Source organism: Xiphias gladius, chromosome 4 (genome assembly GCF_016859285.1).
Source record: "Xiphias gladius isolate SHS-SW01 ecotype Sanya breed wild chromosome 4, ASM1685928v1, whole genome shotgun sequence".
Lineage (NCBI taxonomy): Eukaryota > Metazoa > Chordata > Actinopteri > Istiophoriformes > Xiphiidae > Xiphias > Xiphias gladius.
Genome location: NC_053403.1, coordinates 11,220,969 through 11,236,463, shown reverse-complemented (window position 1 = coordinate 11,236,463; position 15,495 = coordinate 11,220,969). Strand labels below are relative to the sequence as shown.

At 42.6% G+C, this 15,495-nt stretch overlaps 1 protein-coding gene across 5 annotated transcripts in view; it reads right to left on the bottom strand.

The window, feature by feature from the left end:
- Positions 1-15,495, bottom strand: part of utrn (utrophin) — a 181,466-nt gene that overhangs the window by 141,637 nt on the left and 24,334 nt on the right. For 3 of the 5 annotated variants that reach the window (XM_040125316.1, XM_040125318.1, XM_040125317.1), the window contains exons 8-22: positions 14,853-14,968; positions 14,028-14,194; positions 10,211-10,441; positions 8,582-8,763; positions 7,715-7,865; positions 7,257-7,376; positions 6,761-6,862; positions 6,161-6,268; positions 5,771-5,950; positions 4,921-5,084; positions 4,690-4,813; positions 4,505-4,592; positions 3,553-3,797; positions 2,463-2,631; positions 989-1,116 (exon numbers count right to left, since the gene is read on the bottom strand). In XM_040125316.1, the coding sequence (XP_039981250.1) occupies positions 989-1,116; positions 2,463-2,631; positions 3,553-3,797; positions 4,505-4,592; positions 4,690-4,813; positions 4,921-5,084; positions 5,771-5,950; positions 6,161-6,268; positions 6,761-6,862; positions 7,257-7,376; positions 7,715-7,865; positions 8,582-8,763; positions 10,211-10,441; positions 14,028-14,194; positions 14,853-14,968 (2,275 nt within the window). The other 2 variants (XM_040125319.1, XM_040125320.1) reach the window with 2 other exon arrangements.

Genomic DNA, 15,495 nt, shown 5'->3' with positions numbered 1-15,495 from the left:
TAGGCTAATTTTTTAATAGGACTGAGATGTTGTAATAGGATTGTATATTGTGGCTGTCAGGCTGACTGACTGGTTGAGCAGCTCCACACTGAGCTGCTAGGAGCTCCATGCTGCATGTATGGGCTCGCTGCCCAGAATGTGCCAAGAAACCCCCCACACACCCCCACCCCAACTTCTCCTCACCGGCACCATGCCCTATCTGCCGCGATAACAAGAGCCCGGGCTGAGTCGCATTCCACTGAAGATGGAGGAGGAGAGAAACACGCACAGTAACACACACGAAACACAACAACAAATATATCTCAAAACCACATACCAAAACACACACACACACACACACGTACCCACACACTTTTCCTCCTACAAAGAGGATTGATACAGTGGGAAGGGACTGGCTGATAAAGGGCCTATTGTGCGCCGGAAAAAAACTGACAGCAGACACAGATTAATACTCACATATACGTACAAGCACATAGACACAAACAAACGACTGTTGAGAATGAAATCCACTTAGCTTAGAGACCAGAGGGCACACGTTATTAGCCACACTCTCAAGAGAAACCATAACAACAACAACTACAATGGCACTCAGCAGTGCGCATAGCTCTGCCAAGGCCAAATGTTGACAAAAATGTCGAAAAAAATGCCCTATCTTGCAATGTTAAGGGAAGTGATAAAAAAAGTCCTGGATCTGGCCCTTTAACCGAATCCACACCAAAATGTAATGGGTTCTTCCCTGGCCCATACCCCATCTCTCCACCAAGTTTGGTGCAATTCAAATCAATACTTTTTACGTAATAAATAAACCAACAAATAAACCAACTAACAGACATGGATGGAAACAACCTCTTGGTGGAGGTAATTACTCAAAATAACTAATATGCAATGTTTTTTCACTTTTCACTTCACTTTATTTTGTTATTTGTTTGGTTTTCACAAAGAACCATGAAATAAATTTGCCCTTATTCAGGACTATGAGACTACTCACCTGTGCCCGCTCCACTGCCCCCTCAGTTGTAAGGATGTCTACTACTCCTACTCTCAGATTGGCCAGCCTGGCCTCTAGACCCTCCAGCGGACATGGTACCATCTGGGTGGCCTCAGGAGTGGCCAAGGCTGGAATAAGACGATGGGGAGGAGACATTTGTGTAGAATGGGAGAGAGAAGAGAGACAATTGAGTTAAGGTGTAAAAACTTTTACATCAGGTCTTAAGCATGAGGTTTCCATTCCACCACAAGAGGGCAGTGAACTGGTTTGGGATTTCTGTGTGTGTGTGTGTGTGTGTGTGTGTGTGTGTGTGTGTGTGTGTGTGTGTGTGTGTGTGTGTGTGTGTGTGTGTGTGTGTGTGTGTACGCGCGCGCACGCCCACGTGAGTGTTTTCCCTGCTGTAAGAGGATCCCTGATGTTTGACAGCATGTTTCTTAAAGTAAGTTTAGTTGTGCTCTCTTTTCCAACTCATGCATGTCATTCATGCCAGATACATTTTGAATGCACTATAAAGCCCTGGCTGAAATGTTATTTAGACATATTCCAAAGGTGATTAAATAAGCAACCAAGGTGAAGGAGTACCAATTTTTAACTATTTCAACCTCATTTATACTGAAAAGTTACTTTTCTATCTTTACCTGCTTCTCTCCTCAACTGTCTCTCCCCTCCTCTCCTCCTCCTTAAGCATTTTAATTACCAGGTGATTTCGTGCTTACATAATATGGCTGTGTTTATATACACAAAGAGCAGAGATGGAGCGTAACTGGGAGAGGGGGACTGAGATAGAGAGAGGCCCCAGCAAGAGGCAAACTGCCCTCAAGCAGAAACAAAATGGTTTTCCTTGGCTCTCATCCAAATCCGAGAGCCCAAGAGGCACAGCAAAACAGACACCCACACACAGTCATATACACCTATGGTCAGGAGCGGAGGAGAGCCTTCAAGCCTCCCTTTACAGGCTCGTTTTTGGCCCAGAGCTGTGTGTGTGAATTCCAGGGGTAAAACGGTGAATGATTTTCATGGCTGCTCCAGGTCCAAGTCACGTCCTCAGGTAGAGATGGAGCTGGCACAGATCTTACAAACACGTGTGCACTCACGCGTCTGTGAGCTTTTGGAGGCCATATAAGGGCATCGTCTATTACTTGTGGCTGGCCAAGGTTTCATATAAAAGCTCATGTCAAATTTACACGACCACTGTGGGACTGAGCTCTGCTGATCTTAGCTATCACTCTATCAGTCCCCCTATAAACCTGAAAGCTTTGAGCCAAGGACAGAAAAGAGAAATCGGTCTTTGTCTTAAGGAAAGCTTAAATCTCCTGTCCTGCCGCTGTCTGAAATAAGAGAATGCCACAAGGCTGTCAGGTCCCATGAAAAGCGTAGGGTATTGTTAATACAAGGCAACCTGCTCAGGAGTTTTGGAACAGGTGTCCTCTTCGCTGATTTAACAAATTATTTTGATATGCTTCAGCAGAAGTACCTCCGTTGACTTCTTGCTCCCTGCTCTGTAGCCGCTGCAGTGTGGAGGCGCAATGGGCAGATACCACCACCATGTTGTCTTTCAGAGAGGGCACGGCTCCAAGTGATCCTGCCTCTGCAGAGAGCTGCTCCAGTCGCAGGCTTAGCGCAGTGACCTGGACAAGTCGGGACTGAGGAAGACAAGAGGAAGGGAAAAGTGCACTGATTTGCATCTACTGAGGGGCTATCACCATTTACGATGCTCTTTATTGCTCCTAAAAGTAAAGAACTGTTCATGGATAATTCAACAGGGATCATTTTTGCTTTTATAGTACATTCAGACAGAAAGGGGGAGTTTTTAGAACTGACTCAAGATGGGGTTATTCACTTGACTTAAAAATGCGCCAGCTAATTCTGAATAATGATGTTTAATGAACTGAAAGCAGCCAGGGCTACAGTTACAGCCTCTCTGATTAGTGGTTTTCTCCAACATTTCATTGATTTCTGTTTGTTGATGCTGCGGAACAACAAGACAAGACGGAGAGTGCATGTTTCAGCAATTCATTTTGCTTGTATTTTTTAAATTTTGTGCCATTAAGTACAGTCAGATTCATCCTAAAGAATTCAGACTTTTATAAAAAATTTTTCCTCATAAAAATTATGGAAACCTGCAACACAAACACTGCAACAATGCGTTAGTCTAGAGAAAATTCACAGGTTACTGGATGGAGTCATGCTTTACACCGACAGGCTCTCCCTCCTTGCTTAAAGTGAATTAGTCTCATATTTAAAAATCTTAACTCCACACTTCAGGACATACCAAGGAGGGTTTTATCTGTCTTACTCTGTGCATATTTCACTGACTTTTCAAGTATTTGAGGCCACTCTGAACTTGTTTTATATTTACTACATCCCAATTCTGCCCCCGAGGTTGTTTTGAGTTGTGACTATCTTTTAAAGTGCTTAATCTCTGCTGTGAAACATGAAATGTTTATGAAGTAACTGTATGTGCTGAATCTAAGAGGATTGACAAAAGGGTTAGAGGTGAAATTCAGGATTAAAGTCACAGACAGGAGATCGGCCTGAATGTGGACTGAGACAATGACCCTTACCTGACATTCTCCACTCAGGTTTCTCAGCTCGGCCTTGTCGAACTTTTCTATAGCCAAGGTTGAGTCCAGCCACCGGTCCTGCTCCTCCAAGACCCGGTCCATGTCTGTCAGCTCCGCAGACACCGCCCGGACCTGGGTTTGAGTGTGAACTCGTTCACGGGCTGCCTGCAGCTCCCTTGCACACACATCCCACTCAGTTTGGATCAGGTCTACGTCTGCCCTCACTGAGTCCACACACACACCCTCTAAAGAGAGACACAGAAGCCAACAGATATTAAGGCTAACAGTTAAAGCACTTAACAAATAATTAAGCTGACTTTCAATAAATGTTTCCATCAGCTTGTGCTGTGACTTTTTGGCCAGAGTTAAAACATTGGTGGATAAAAAATTGGAAAAAAGACACCACGGATGCGAAAACAGTATATATGAGGAAATAAAACAAGTTGGTTTTAATGGAAAGTTTCATGTTTAATAAATCTACTTCAACTTAGTGGTGCTGCTCCACTACCCCTCACTGCCTCCAGAAAAGTGTAAACTCATAAAAATCCCACGTGTCTCCTCATTTCATTGAGCAGCTATATTAAGTCAGCAACCCTGCAGGCTGACAGATTTGTACTACTCCAAACATACAAACACAAACACACATTCCAAGTTCTGGCATCTCAAACTGAGTGACAAAAATTTAGACTTGTAAATACACAGAAAATGCCAAGCAGCTGTGAGAAAGTAGTAAAATCGTACAAGACAAACACAATTTAACAGGGAAATGGAAGATTTCCGTTAAGGCAAGTAATTGTGAGCCTGTAAGAAATGATAAAAACTGAGCAGGCATCTAAGTACACTGCAGAAGAACTTGGATAGATTTGTTTAGACTAATTATTTGGTTTATTGTGTATATTAATGTACCATTTCATTGTCAATGAGCAAGGAAAATCTCTTCTTTCCTTCATACCTCTCTCCAACTGGTCCAGTAAGACCCGTCCCTCCTGGATCGCTTGTGTAACTGTGGCTTCCTTTGCTGTAAGGTCCAACTCCAACCCCTAAGGTGATTGGTCACCGCAAATTTAATGCATGGTTTTCAAAAATATGCTCTAAGTTACATTTGTCTGTTTTTAAGATGTATCGTCAGCAATTTACTTTTAGTTTCTCCTGCAGGTCCGGTGCGTCAGGTGTAGTCTCAGGGGGTGTGCAGGCCAGCGCCTGAGCGGACGTCTTCCATGTTTTAATCCAGCTCAGGAGCTCAGAGAGCTTATTTTCAAACCTGCAGAACAAAGAACAGAATGTATGCATTGGTGTGTGTCTGCGTCTTTTATTCTTGCACTTTTCGCAAGGGAGGTATAGTCTGTCCATGTGGGTCCCAGTTCCTACATTCGTCTGACTTCTGCATCTGTCTCCACCAGTCGTTTCTTAGGGGGAGCGGGTGGGCCCAACTCCGGGTCGGGGATCGAAGCAGCCGCAGCCACAGCAACTGTATCCACAACGACTTGTTCTCCTAGATGTGTCATCCCAGCGTCTGTCACAGCTTCCATTACCTTAGCAGTGAGTTAGAGTATTCGTTAGAGTAGGACTGACTGAAATCAACCACAGTTACACAGCCATAAAAAACAAGACATGCAGACAAAGCATTTTATCATAAAACTAAAAATAAACATAACATTTTGTACCCTACTAGTCTAGTTGGTGAAAAAAAGAAAATCATCTTAGTTAACATTGCAATTTGACATTTTTGACATTAAAATTCCACACACTCTTAATGCTGTATTGATTTTACTCAAACGTTTACAGTTTTCTTTGGACGGCTTGGTTGTCTAACTAGTTTCAAATTATAAATGGTGGTGTTGGTAAATTATTTTTTGTCACTCAACTAAAACAACTATTTTTATTACAGAAGCAGAGTGAGTCTTTTGAATCTCTTTGATATCATTCTCTCCGTCTCTCATATGGGCCCTGAGCAAACCAATGGACCTCCCTTTTTCTCTTTCATCCTGCCACTGCATAGGCCAAAACAATACATCCACTCTGTCAAGCCCGTCTAAAGGTTTCTTTACAAGGTGCCAAGGCGTCTGAAACGTAGCACCTGCTGAATTTGTGAGACTCAACAGCCATGTGGTTTTTTGCAACATCCCTGCATTGCCACAGCTGGTATCTCAGGTCTCCTAGTCACTGTGACCGTTATTAAATACAGTCAGCAGGAAGATGAAACCCCTGGAACACACACCTGGAAGGAGTAATCCTCCAGCCTCTGCACCAGGTTGTCCCATCTATGTGCCAGCTCCTCTGTCTCTGCCTCGATCTTGGCTCCAACCTCAGGGCTCCGCAGTAGTGATATCACATCCTGTCCTGCATCAGACAGCTGGTCCAGAGTCCTCCTCTTCTTTTCCATGTCTTCCTTTAAAATCTAAAAGATTGAATGACAAATAAATAAACATGGGAAGTTCACAAATTAAAGGCACTTATTGTTTAAGTATCTGTTGTTGTTGTTGAGCTCAACTTCTATGGCTCAATTTCCTTTCACTACATTAGCAACCAACATTTACAACAACTTATATTTCAGAATAAATGTTATAATTGCAGCATAGCAACTACCAAGAACTGGCACTCCACTTACTGCTAATCGGCGCACATTAGTATTCATTTCACTTGGGTCCTTAAAGTTGCTGGTCTGTACTTCACTCAAAGCCTCCTCTTTTTCTGCCAACCACGCTCTAAAAAAACTCTGTAAAAGAGGTGGGAAAACAGCATCAATTTCAATTACTTGGTAAACATTACAAAAACGCAGTATTGGTGGCCAGTTTGGGTTCAGCAATCAGGTCACATCCTAAATTTAAAAAACAGACGCATTTCCAACTCAAATAAACTGTGTTTTCAGGGTTATGTAGGGATTACAGATCGAATAACAAGGATCCAATTCAAAGGTTTTTTGTTTAAGTACGAACAGTGGATCAGAAAGACTGAACTTCCCCTTCCCACTGAAAGGGCTTTTGTAAATTCTTCTGTTTCATGGAGAGGGGGACAGAATGCGCTGTCCTTAGCCTCTTCAAGCAGTTTTGAAGATTTAAATGACACTGCGACCTTTTTGGTACATCTCAATATAGGTCAGTGAGTCTTAGTTTTGAACTGGTTCATTATAACTGGTCATTTAATTAGAGGTGGGAAAGAAAGACATTTATTTTGCATGTAACTGTGTGTGTTTGTAAGACAGTCCTACCTGGTCTGACAGAAGCTGCTGCCATACCATAAAGACTTCTTGCAGCTTGTGCCACCTCTCCTCCGTCCACCGACACACAGCTGCCCAGCGTTCACCCAATGACTGAATGTGGGATAAAGACAAGAAAAATCAATACAGGCAGCAAAGGTCTGGTGACGGTCCCTTTTACACCAGAGTTCATAGACATAGAGAAACAATTTACAGGAACAAAATCTGTATAAAACTAATGCTAAGTAACAGCTGTTGTACACGGCCAGCCTTTGTAGATTAAGTTCAGACGACAAAAAGCTGATCATTTCAGGTATAAACCCATTTATACATAAGGTAGCAGTATGCCAATCATGTTTTGGCAAAAACGTACCATGTTATCATTCCAGAGTGGGAATTAAAAGGCACACAAAATGTGCTGCATGTACTAGAAGAAGACTCTCTTCCTTGAACTGACAAGGAATATTACCCAAACAAATTCCCAAAGGCCATCGGGCTGACAACCTACTTGCAGTTGCTCCTCCAGGGCAGCAGTGGCACTCTCACCGCTGTTCTCATCCACCACGACCACCATGTGTGTCAGAGAGTTGACCTTCACCTGCTCTGCCTCCAGGTCGTTCTGAAGCTCCTGAACGGAAACACAAATAGTGAATTCAGCACAGGTCGCATATTACCCCTTTACCCAACAGATCTGGCAAAAAAAAAAAAAAAAAAATTACTCAGCTCTATGGTGACGTCATGGAGACAGTGCATAACTCATGAAACTACAGGATCACGTGTGACAACACGATCACAAGATTTGTTTGCTGAAGAGCAGCACAGTAATACTGTGATAATTACATACATAGACCAGGATTTTTTTTTTTTATAATCTCCTTGATCATGCCCATGTTAAATCAGTTACCCAGTCTTCACCGACTCGACTCATGCAAGACAGAAAATATTTCGGAGGGAAGCTGTATTTACTTTGTGCTGCTCTATCTGTTCTTTGTAGACCTCCAGGTCTTTAGCTGCCGGTTCTGTCTCTATCTCTCTGATTCGCTCTTCAGTCTGCGTCAGCCAATCAGAAAGCTGCTGTAGCTGCTGCTGTTGAAGATCCATCAGGACTTCATGGAGCCTGGAGAGAGAAAAGGGGAAAGTATGAATGAAGAGACAGTGAAGTGGGTGTGTAGAGGTAGAAGGACATGAAAGGTTGTCAGTTTAATAGATTTTAAGGGGAAACTGCCTGTTCAGCTGCTTATATAACTGCCTGACCGTAGCACAAACACTGGAATGAGTGACAATGCTGTGTGCAGACTCCATGGACGATGAGTCATGACGCACACAAGGACATATACTTGAAATCAGGGTCAACAAATGTTCTCGTGGATATCATGAATATGATTTATGAACAATTGTGTGAATGTGTGTGTGTGTGTGTCTAAAGCACCATAAACCTTGATAACACAGATTGAGCATCAGACTTGTTAGGTTTTGGAAGGCTCAAGGCTCATCAGGTGTCACCTTTACGGCGTTCGCAGCCTTGCACATTATTCACAGGAAAAACTCGTAAACATGTGGGGTCAAACAGTGACACTGAGAGAAAAATTGCCTCCACTGGATAATTTGTGGCTCATGTGATGGTCCTGCACACTACACTGTAAAAAATATTTTTAAAATGTTCAAGTTCTAAGCCTTATTTTACTTTAAAAAGATAAAAATGACAGTAAAATTATTTCATTGGTCTCATAACACAAATCAGCAGGTAGTATTTGTCATTCGCTAATAAACAACAGCAAAGGTATTGCAATACCACAACAGGACTCAGGCAGGTGTATATGTGTGTGTATCCACCTGGCCTGGCGGTCCATGCTGGCCACTCGGAGGCTCTCCCAGCGGGAGTTGAGGAGGCTCATCTGCTCCCGAATTTCATCCTCTTCCTCCTCCGTGAGGTTTCCCTGGGCAATCAGTTGATTGCCAGCTTGCAGTACATTGCCCACGCTGCTCTGGTGTGCTGTCAGCTCCATCATAAAGGCCTCAGAGGGGGAGGAGGGGTAAATGGTTATGATAACAATTGACAGCAAATCTCTGACTCTAAAACAGTTTCAATTTGAAGTGTTGGTCTTCCTGACAAGCTGTGTGCCAGAAACAAAAGATGGGATACTGGACTTAAAAAATGATATGGGTTAGTTAAATTAAGGGAGACAATGTATAACCACATACCCTGAAATATTATTCAGATTCAGTCTAACTCCCTGGCCAAACATTGCTTATATAATCTGGGGCTCCATGCTGGCACTTGGCACATGCATGCTAAAATCTGGATAGGTTTCTCTCCCCCACCCTCTAACTTCACTTGGTATAACACTTAAGAAAACCCTGCAGAAGTACTGAGCATCACATCTGCACCCTCGTATTGGCAAGTGTTGCTGTAGCGACACTCAGACACGCCTGTGAGTGCTAACTGAACGGCAGACTCTGTCAAGTGGCCCACTAAGCCCAATTGCAGAGCAGAAAGGGGAGAGAAAAATGCTTCTAGAAGAAATACAAGAGCAAAGTTGAAGGAGTTTGCTTTCCTCTGAACTCCGCAGAGGAGCTGCAGTTTACTGGTTCTTGTAGTGAGTAATATGAAGACCAATGAACTGAGTTATTGTCTGTTTTCCGTGAGCTCTCTGGATGAGTAAGCATTTTTGACTGCACCTCTGAGCACATTGTTTTTTCATGAGGCTTTGCTGGAGAAGTTGGAGTAAGTACGTGAACAACCAGGCCGAAACAAACTGGGCCGATTTTTTTTTAGACCTCCTGAAAAGCCTGGCTGTTAAGTAGGCTTTGGGTCTTGTCGCTCTCTGTCTCACTACCAGCTTTCTGCCATGACCTGGATTCCAGACATTAGACTTTACAAATATTCACATTTCAGCCAAGGGAATCCAGCCAAAGCCCCTTTACACACATGCACAGACACAGACCCTGTAACTACGCCTTCGCAAGCAAGCAAGCGAGTTCTGGGCCAGGGCACCATGGGGTGCTCTGCGCCACTGTTTCTAAACAGAATTCCTGGCATTCCCAACATGTACGGAGCATGTACTGTTGGCTGTGGGAGGCCTCTATCTGTGAGATACTATCATCAGTCTCAAACATGGAGAGGGACAGTTCTAAGCCAAAAACTGGTGTGCAAGTCAGACAAATATCGCCTGTGTCAATTAAGTGTGTCATCGCTTGTCTTAAAAATTTGGTTTCTCAATATGACGTCCCATTCCAAGCTGATATCCAATACATATTCATTCAGGAAAAAGATAATTAAGCTTCTAATTTTTAAGATTTTAGACTTAATTAATAACCTTTGAGAAGCACCACACAATGTACCATTTTGGCGATAAATATGTCCATAAGAAAAATAGCACAGTTGTATGTACCCTTTGTATACATATGCATGCATGCTTGCATCTCTGCATGATCTAAGACAGCCCGCAGGTCTCCTCCTACCTCGTGTGTGTGAAACTGCTCTTTGACCTCTTCCACATCGTCCGACACCTCGTCCTGAATCTGCAGGGCATCCTCAGCCGACAGCAGCCAGGTCAGGACCTCCTCCAGCGTTGTCTGGTAACTATCCAGGTCCACCTCCAGCAAGATGCCCTCCATCTCCCCCTCTGTCTCCGTCAGGGTGCTGGGGGTCTCAGGCCGGGGGCTGCTGCCTGCTTGCTCCATCTGTACACTCTGAGAAACATCAGGCAGGGGGTGAAGGCACAGGCTGACCAGTTTATAGACGTTGCGTTTACATTTTGTGTGATCATTATTGTATCGTAGTGAAATATTACCAAAACTAAATACTGTACAAAGTCAAACATTTACAGATAACAAGGAACAGGAGGAATGTAATCTTTTATTTTAAAGTCATTACATGTGGCCAAGCCTACGGTCTTCAAATTGTCAAGAAAACAACATAAGTTTTTGTTTCTTTAACACGTCACATTCACATGGCCACATCAAAGCTCAAACGCAAAACTGAAAAGCTAAAGCTCTCAGGACAACAAGGCCTATGAAACACATTTCCCAAAACCTCTGTCATCAGCTGGCAAATTTTAAAAATAGAACCAGGCATCTAGCAGAGGCCCGTGCTGCTCTGGAGCATGCAGAGCAGCCTGCCCTGCTCAGTTAAAAAATAAAAATAAAAATAAAACAACTGCAGGCCTATTATGGGAGGCTGGGAGGTGCCCCTGGCACGCTGGGCAGGTCAATACGCATTCTAGGAATAGCATTAAGTTTGAAACACAGTGGTTTCATGAGTAAAGTTGAGTGTGCTGTCAGAGAGATGGATGGTACTACCTCAAAGGAAGGGAGGCACAAAAACAAACTTGCAAACAGGAAATGATTGCTTTAAAGAGAGGGAGGTAAGAGTGTGATTAAATCAATGCAAAATATTACGTGAGACCAAGTTGGATCAAATCTGTTCACTTCACACTTCATGCTCTGGAATTCGAAATTACACAACAGTCTAGGTATACATGGAAAAGTAACCTTTTGTGCAGTGAAAGTAGTCTATTTAGTGCAGTTTGCTTCATCAACAACTTCTCTAAACAACCTAACCATGCTTTTCTAAATCAAACCACTATAAAATAGGCCATTCAGCTATATTTTCAGCAAAATCTCAGTTATGAATCCCATTAAATACCACATCGTTAAACACCACAAGGACATGTGATGTCGTTTATAGACAACAGCACTGAACTATTCAGGTTTCCATTTTTTGAAGGAGATGTAGTAAAAGGCTTGACAGAGCTCAACAAATCTGTCTGGAGCTGAAATAAAGAGGAGATAAAATCTCTGCCGTGGCAGCCATGCCAAGTCAAAGATGACAAAAATGCTAATGGGTGTGTCGGGACCAGTATAGTGACAAGTCGAATGGACCTTTGTTTATCGGGCTGAAATAACAGAGCAGTAATGTCGGTGTAGCAATTGCAGGGAAAAGGTCACCTGCAGAAAATATTCAATGACCTTTAGGATATTTTGGAATAAGTCACAAAAATACTGTAAGCCCTTATGTTAGACCAGTGTAGGATGGTAGAGACAGAGCAACAGGGAAAGAAAGACAGGCATGGGAGAGAGAGCGGGTGAGAGAGAAAACTGCAGCCTACGTCTATTTATTGACTTGAATGGCTGTTGAATAGCTGTGGTCTGGCGCAACAGAATGTTTTATTATCACCAGATGATTTGCTCAACTCAATCCTTGCATTCATCACTTTTGCAGCTGTGATTCTGGGGCATGTAATATATTACCATGTCCAGGCCAGTGCACTTATCATCAGTGATATTCCAACTTGTCGGATGGTATTGCACTAACATTTCACTGCATCTCAAACCAAGGTTGTTGTGAATACTGAAAGCAATCATTACGTAAAATCAACATTTAGAACACCTATACAATATCACCAACCAATATGAATCTAAAACGTAAGGGGGGAACAAAACACAGGCATCAAAAACAAAGAGCCTTTATTTTTCCTCCACTCAGTCTCAGCATTTAGCATCTCTTCCTATGGGGAGAGGAAGCATGCCAGGAAAGTAAACCCCATGTTGGACCAATCAGAGAACTATTTAAAAAGACTTTTCCAGCACTCGTTCCAGGGCGTGTGAAGTATGTGCCCATGGACAATAAAAACTTTAGAGGTGGTTTTCGGGATTTTCTGTCTTCTGACTGAAAACCTCCAAAACGAGCTGCCTCTGGGGCTACATGGGATTGTAAGGAAAGAGCACAGAGGATACGAAGGGGCTGAAAATGTATCCAATACATACAGCCCAACGTGCATACATGAAATTCTAATCAATCAGGTATGTTCATTTTTTCCCTGACTTTGAATTTGGAGTTACTATGGAAAATATGTAAAGAATATGAACAGGATAAAGCAAAGTCGTGCATAGGTTACAACGACAAGTTAGTGAAACAGCAGGGAAGTCCATATAAATCAAGTCGACGCTGAAATGTCCACAGTACGTGGATGTCCGTCACATACCAAAGTCACTCGCCCACCAGCACATAGACATCTTTAATGCTCAAATTACCTTCCCTGTCAACTCTCTGCACGCATTCCCATTCTCACCAATTTATTCCCTCATTTCCTTCCATCCCTTTACAGCTCTGTGTTTCCAGCAGCATGCAGTTCGGTCTGTTGGTTAATGTCAGAGTGGTGAGTCATGGCTCTGCTCCCTATTTGCCTGTGCCTGCTGTGCTTTTCATGAGCAGTGCTGGAGAGAATGAAGGAGATGGCTTTTTCAGAGCGGGAATGACTCATTCAATCTGGCAACACACAATGAGACACTTCACAATATTCCTTATGCTTGCACATAACGGAGTCTGTGGCCTTCACACTGAATGTTATCAGAGTCACAACACAGCAGCAAAGGCTGAGGCAGTTATGGGTTAAATTTTATTGCAATCCCAGCTTTTCAGTTCTTCAAAAGGAGCTGAGGTTCATCTACGTTTGCTAGCTCTGTTGTGCAGATAATTATTTAACTTGAAATAATCCTTTTTTTTTTTTATTAAGTATGCTATTGGCTAAACGTATTTCTTCCTTTTCATGTAGATGTTTTTTATGTTATATAACATTACTGGAAATGTACAGGGAAAAAAAATTGAAAAATCAACAAACCTTGCGGCGACTTTCCTGTCCTATAGGCGCCCCAGAGTGCCATGACACCTCTCCTGGGAACTGCTGATCTAATATAGTTCAACTGCATTCTAGATGTTGGCAGGTGTGGAAGATCATTTTACATGTTAAGGTCCCATCAGGAAAACTTGTCAGTTATTGTTTTTAAATCCCTAATTGCTTAACCGCTAAATCATACTGAAAAACAAATTAACAAAAAAAACAAAGATATTGACAGCTGGCTCTGCATTGCATCTGATTCCAAATCTATCTATATAAAAAAAAATAAAAATAAAAAAAATATTTTAAAAAAAGCTATTTTTTAAGACACACTCTTTTCAATTCCAATCATAAATTCCAGATGTTTGGACCCACTGTGCTTCTGTCTTCATTGCTGGGTACCAGCTGTGGATTTTTTTTAAAGTTTACACATAAAAGAGCACCTTGAGTTCTTTGAAAAACAGATGTAGCCAGGGATTCCAGTGAGCACCTTTTGTCCGAGTAGTTTTAAAGGTTTTGAGAATACTACGGTGATGCTCCCTTTGGCCTAGACCCACATGTATATCCCACTTTTCCCTCAAATTAAAAGTTAGTCTTGTATCCTCATGTATTATGTCACATAGGTTAAAAGCTGTAACACACTGTTCTATATATTTTACCTGAGCGCTGAGGCTTGGACCTGAGTCCTCAGCCTCCGCTTTGAATTTGCGTGGCAGTGTCTCCACTTCTCTGATAGCCTCCATGCTCACATCTTTGGGCAGCACCGCAAACAACGAAGTCACGTACATGATGATGGACTTCTTATCTGGTAACTGCACCGCCACGTCTGGGGGGGGGGGATGGATGTAGGGCAGAAAGATCAGAGATACAAATGAAGCGTGAGAAGCAGGGGGGAGAGAGTGGGGGATAAAGAGGTGAAAATTGCATGAGCAGAAACGCAGCATGGCAGAAGGAGTGAGAAAGCAGTTAAGGGTGACAGGAGGAGATTATATGGGGAGCAAAAGAGGCAGGTTGAGGTTGGTTGTACTGACTGAACCTGGCTTTGACACAGGTCAGTTGTGACTGCCCCTTGGTCATGACATAACAAGAAGTTTCTGAATTTAGACAGCTCAGGTACATGCACACTCAGCAACTACAGGTGCTACACGAACTACAAAAACATTCTGAGCAAATACAGTTTCTTCTTCGGCCAAAGACAACACTAAGTTATTTGCTTCACCGTGAGTTTGTCCAACTGCTGGCAGGACATGAAGGTAGGCTTTGTGAACACAGACTATGCTTTAATATGTTGGAATTTTGGATGGTAAGAAAAATCATTCCATATCCAACTTTCATTTTTTGGGACTACTATAAAACGCAGTTGATGCATCTTCTTTTGTAACCAATGTTCATTTTCATAAAACTTTTCACAGTCATTCTTGTCCAAATAAATACTTGTATGTACAATATGGGAAAGTGTTCAAAATGACTTAGTGTGTCAGTACCTTCGGGATCCAGTAGCCTCTCAATAGCCAGCTGGTCTTTTGCTACAGTGAAGGCATGGTCCAGTCTTTCCACGGGGCTCAATCTGACCACCTGATCCCAGCTGAAAGAGTTTGGCCTGAAAACCCAAGAATTCATTCAAAATTAAGATCATAACAGATCATTTATAAACCACTAAGACACACATATTTCTACTTATGTGTATGTGTTTCTCAAAGTGCCGGAGCTTTTTAAGTGAAGCAGAAAAATCTGAAACACCAATAGAAGAATTAACCATTTTCCTTCATCCAAGTGAATTCATCTCAACATCGTTTTATCAGAACCACAGTTTCTGTCGTACATACACAAATAAATATTGAATTTGTGTACATTCCATAAATGTGATTATGTTTGAAACTTATATATATATCCTGCGTAAAGATGAGACTCTTCCCTGAGTAGTGCATAGGGGACTTGTGTTGAGGCCAGTGGGACGTGGAATGTGTGTGTTCAGTGATCCACCTAAACCCTGGCCCAGGTCTAAACCAACACTGGCCTGTCTCACAGCTCGCAGGCCTGTGTGTGTGTGTGTGTGTGTGTGCATGCATGTCACTAGTAAGGACAAGGGGTTACAGAAAGGGTGGAAAACACCCCTTACATCCCTCT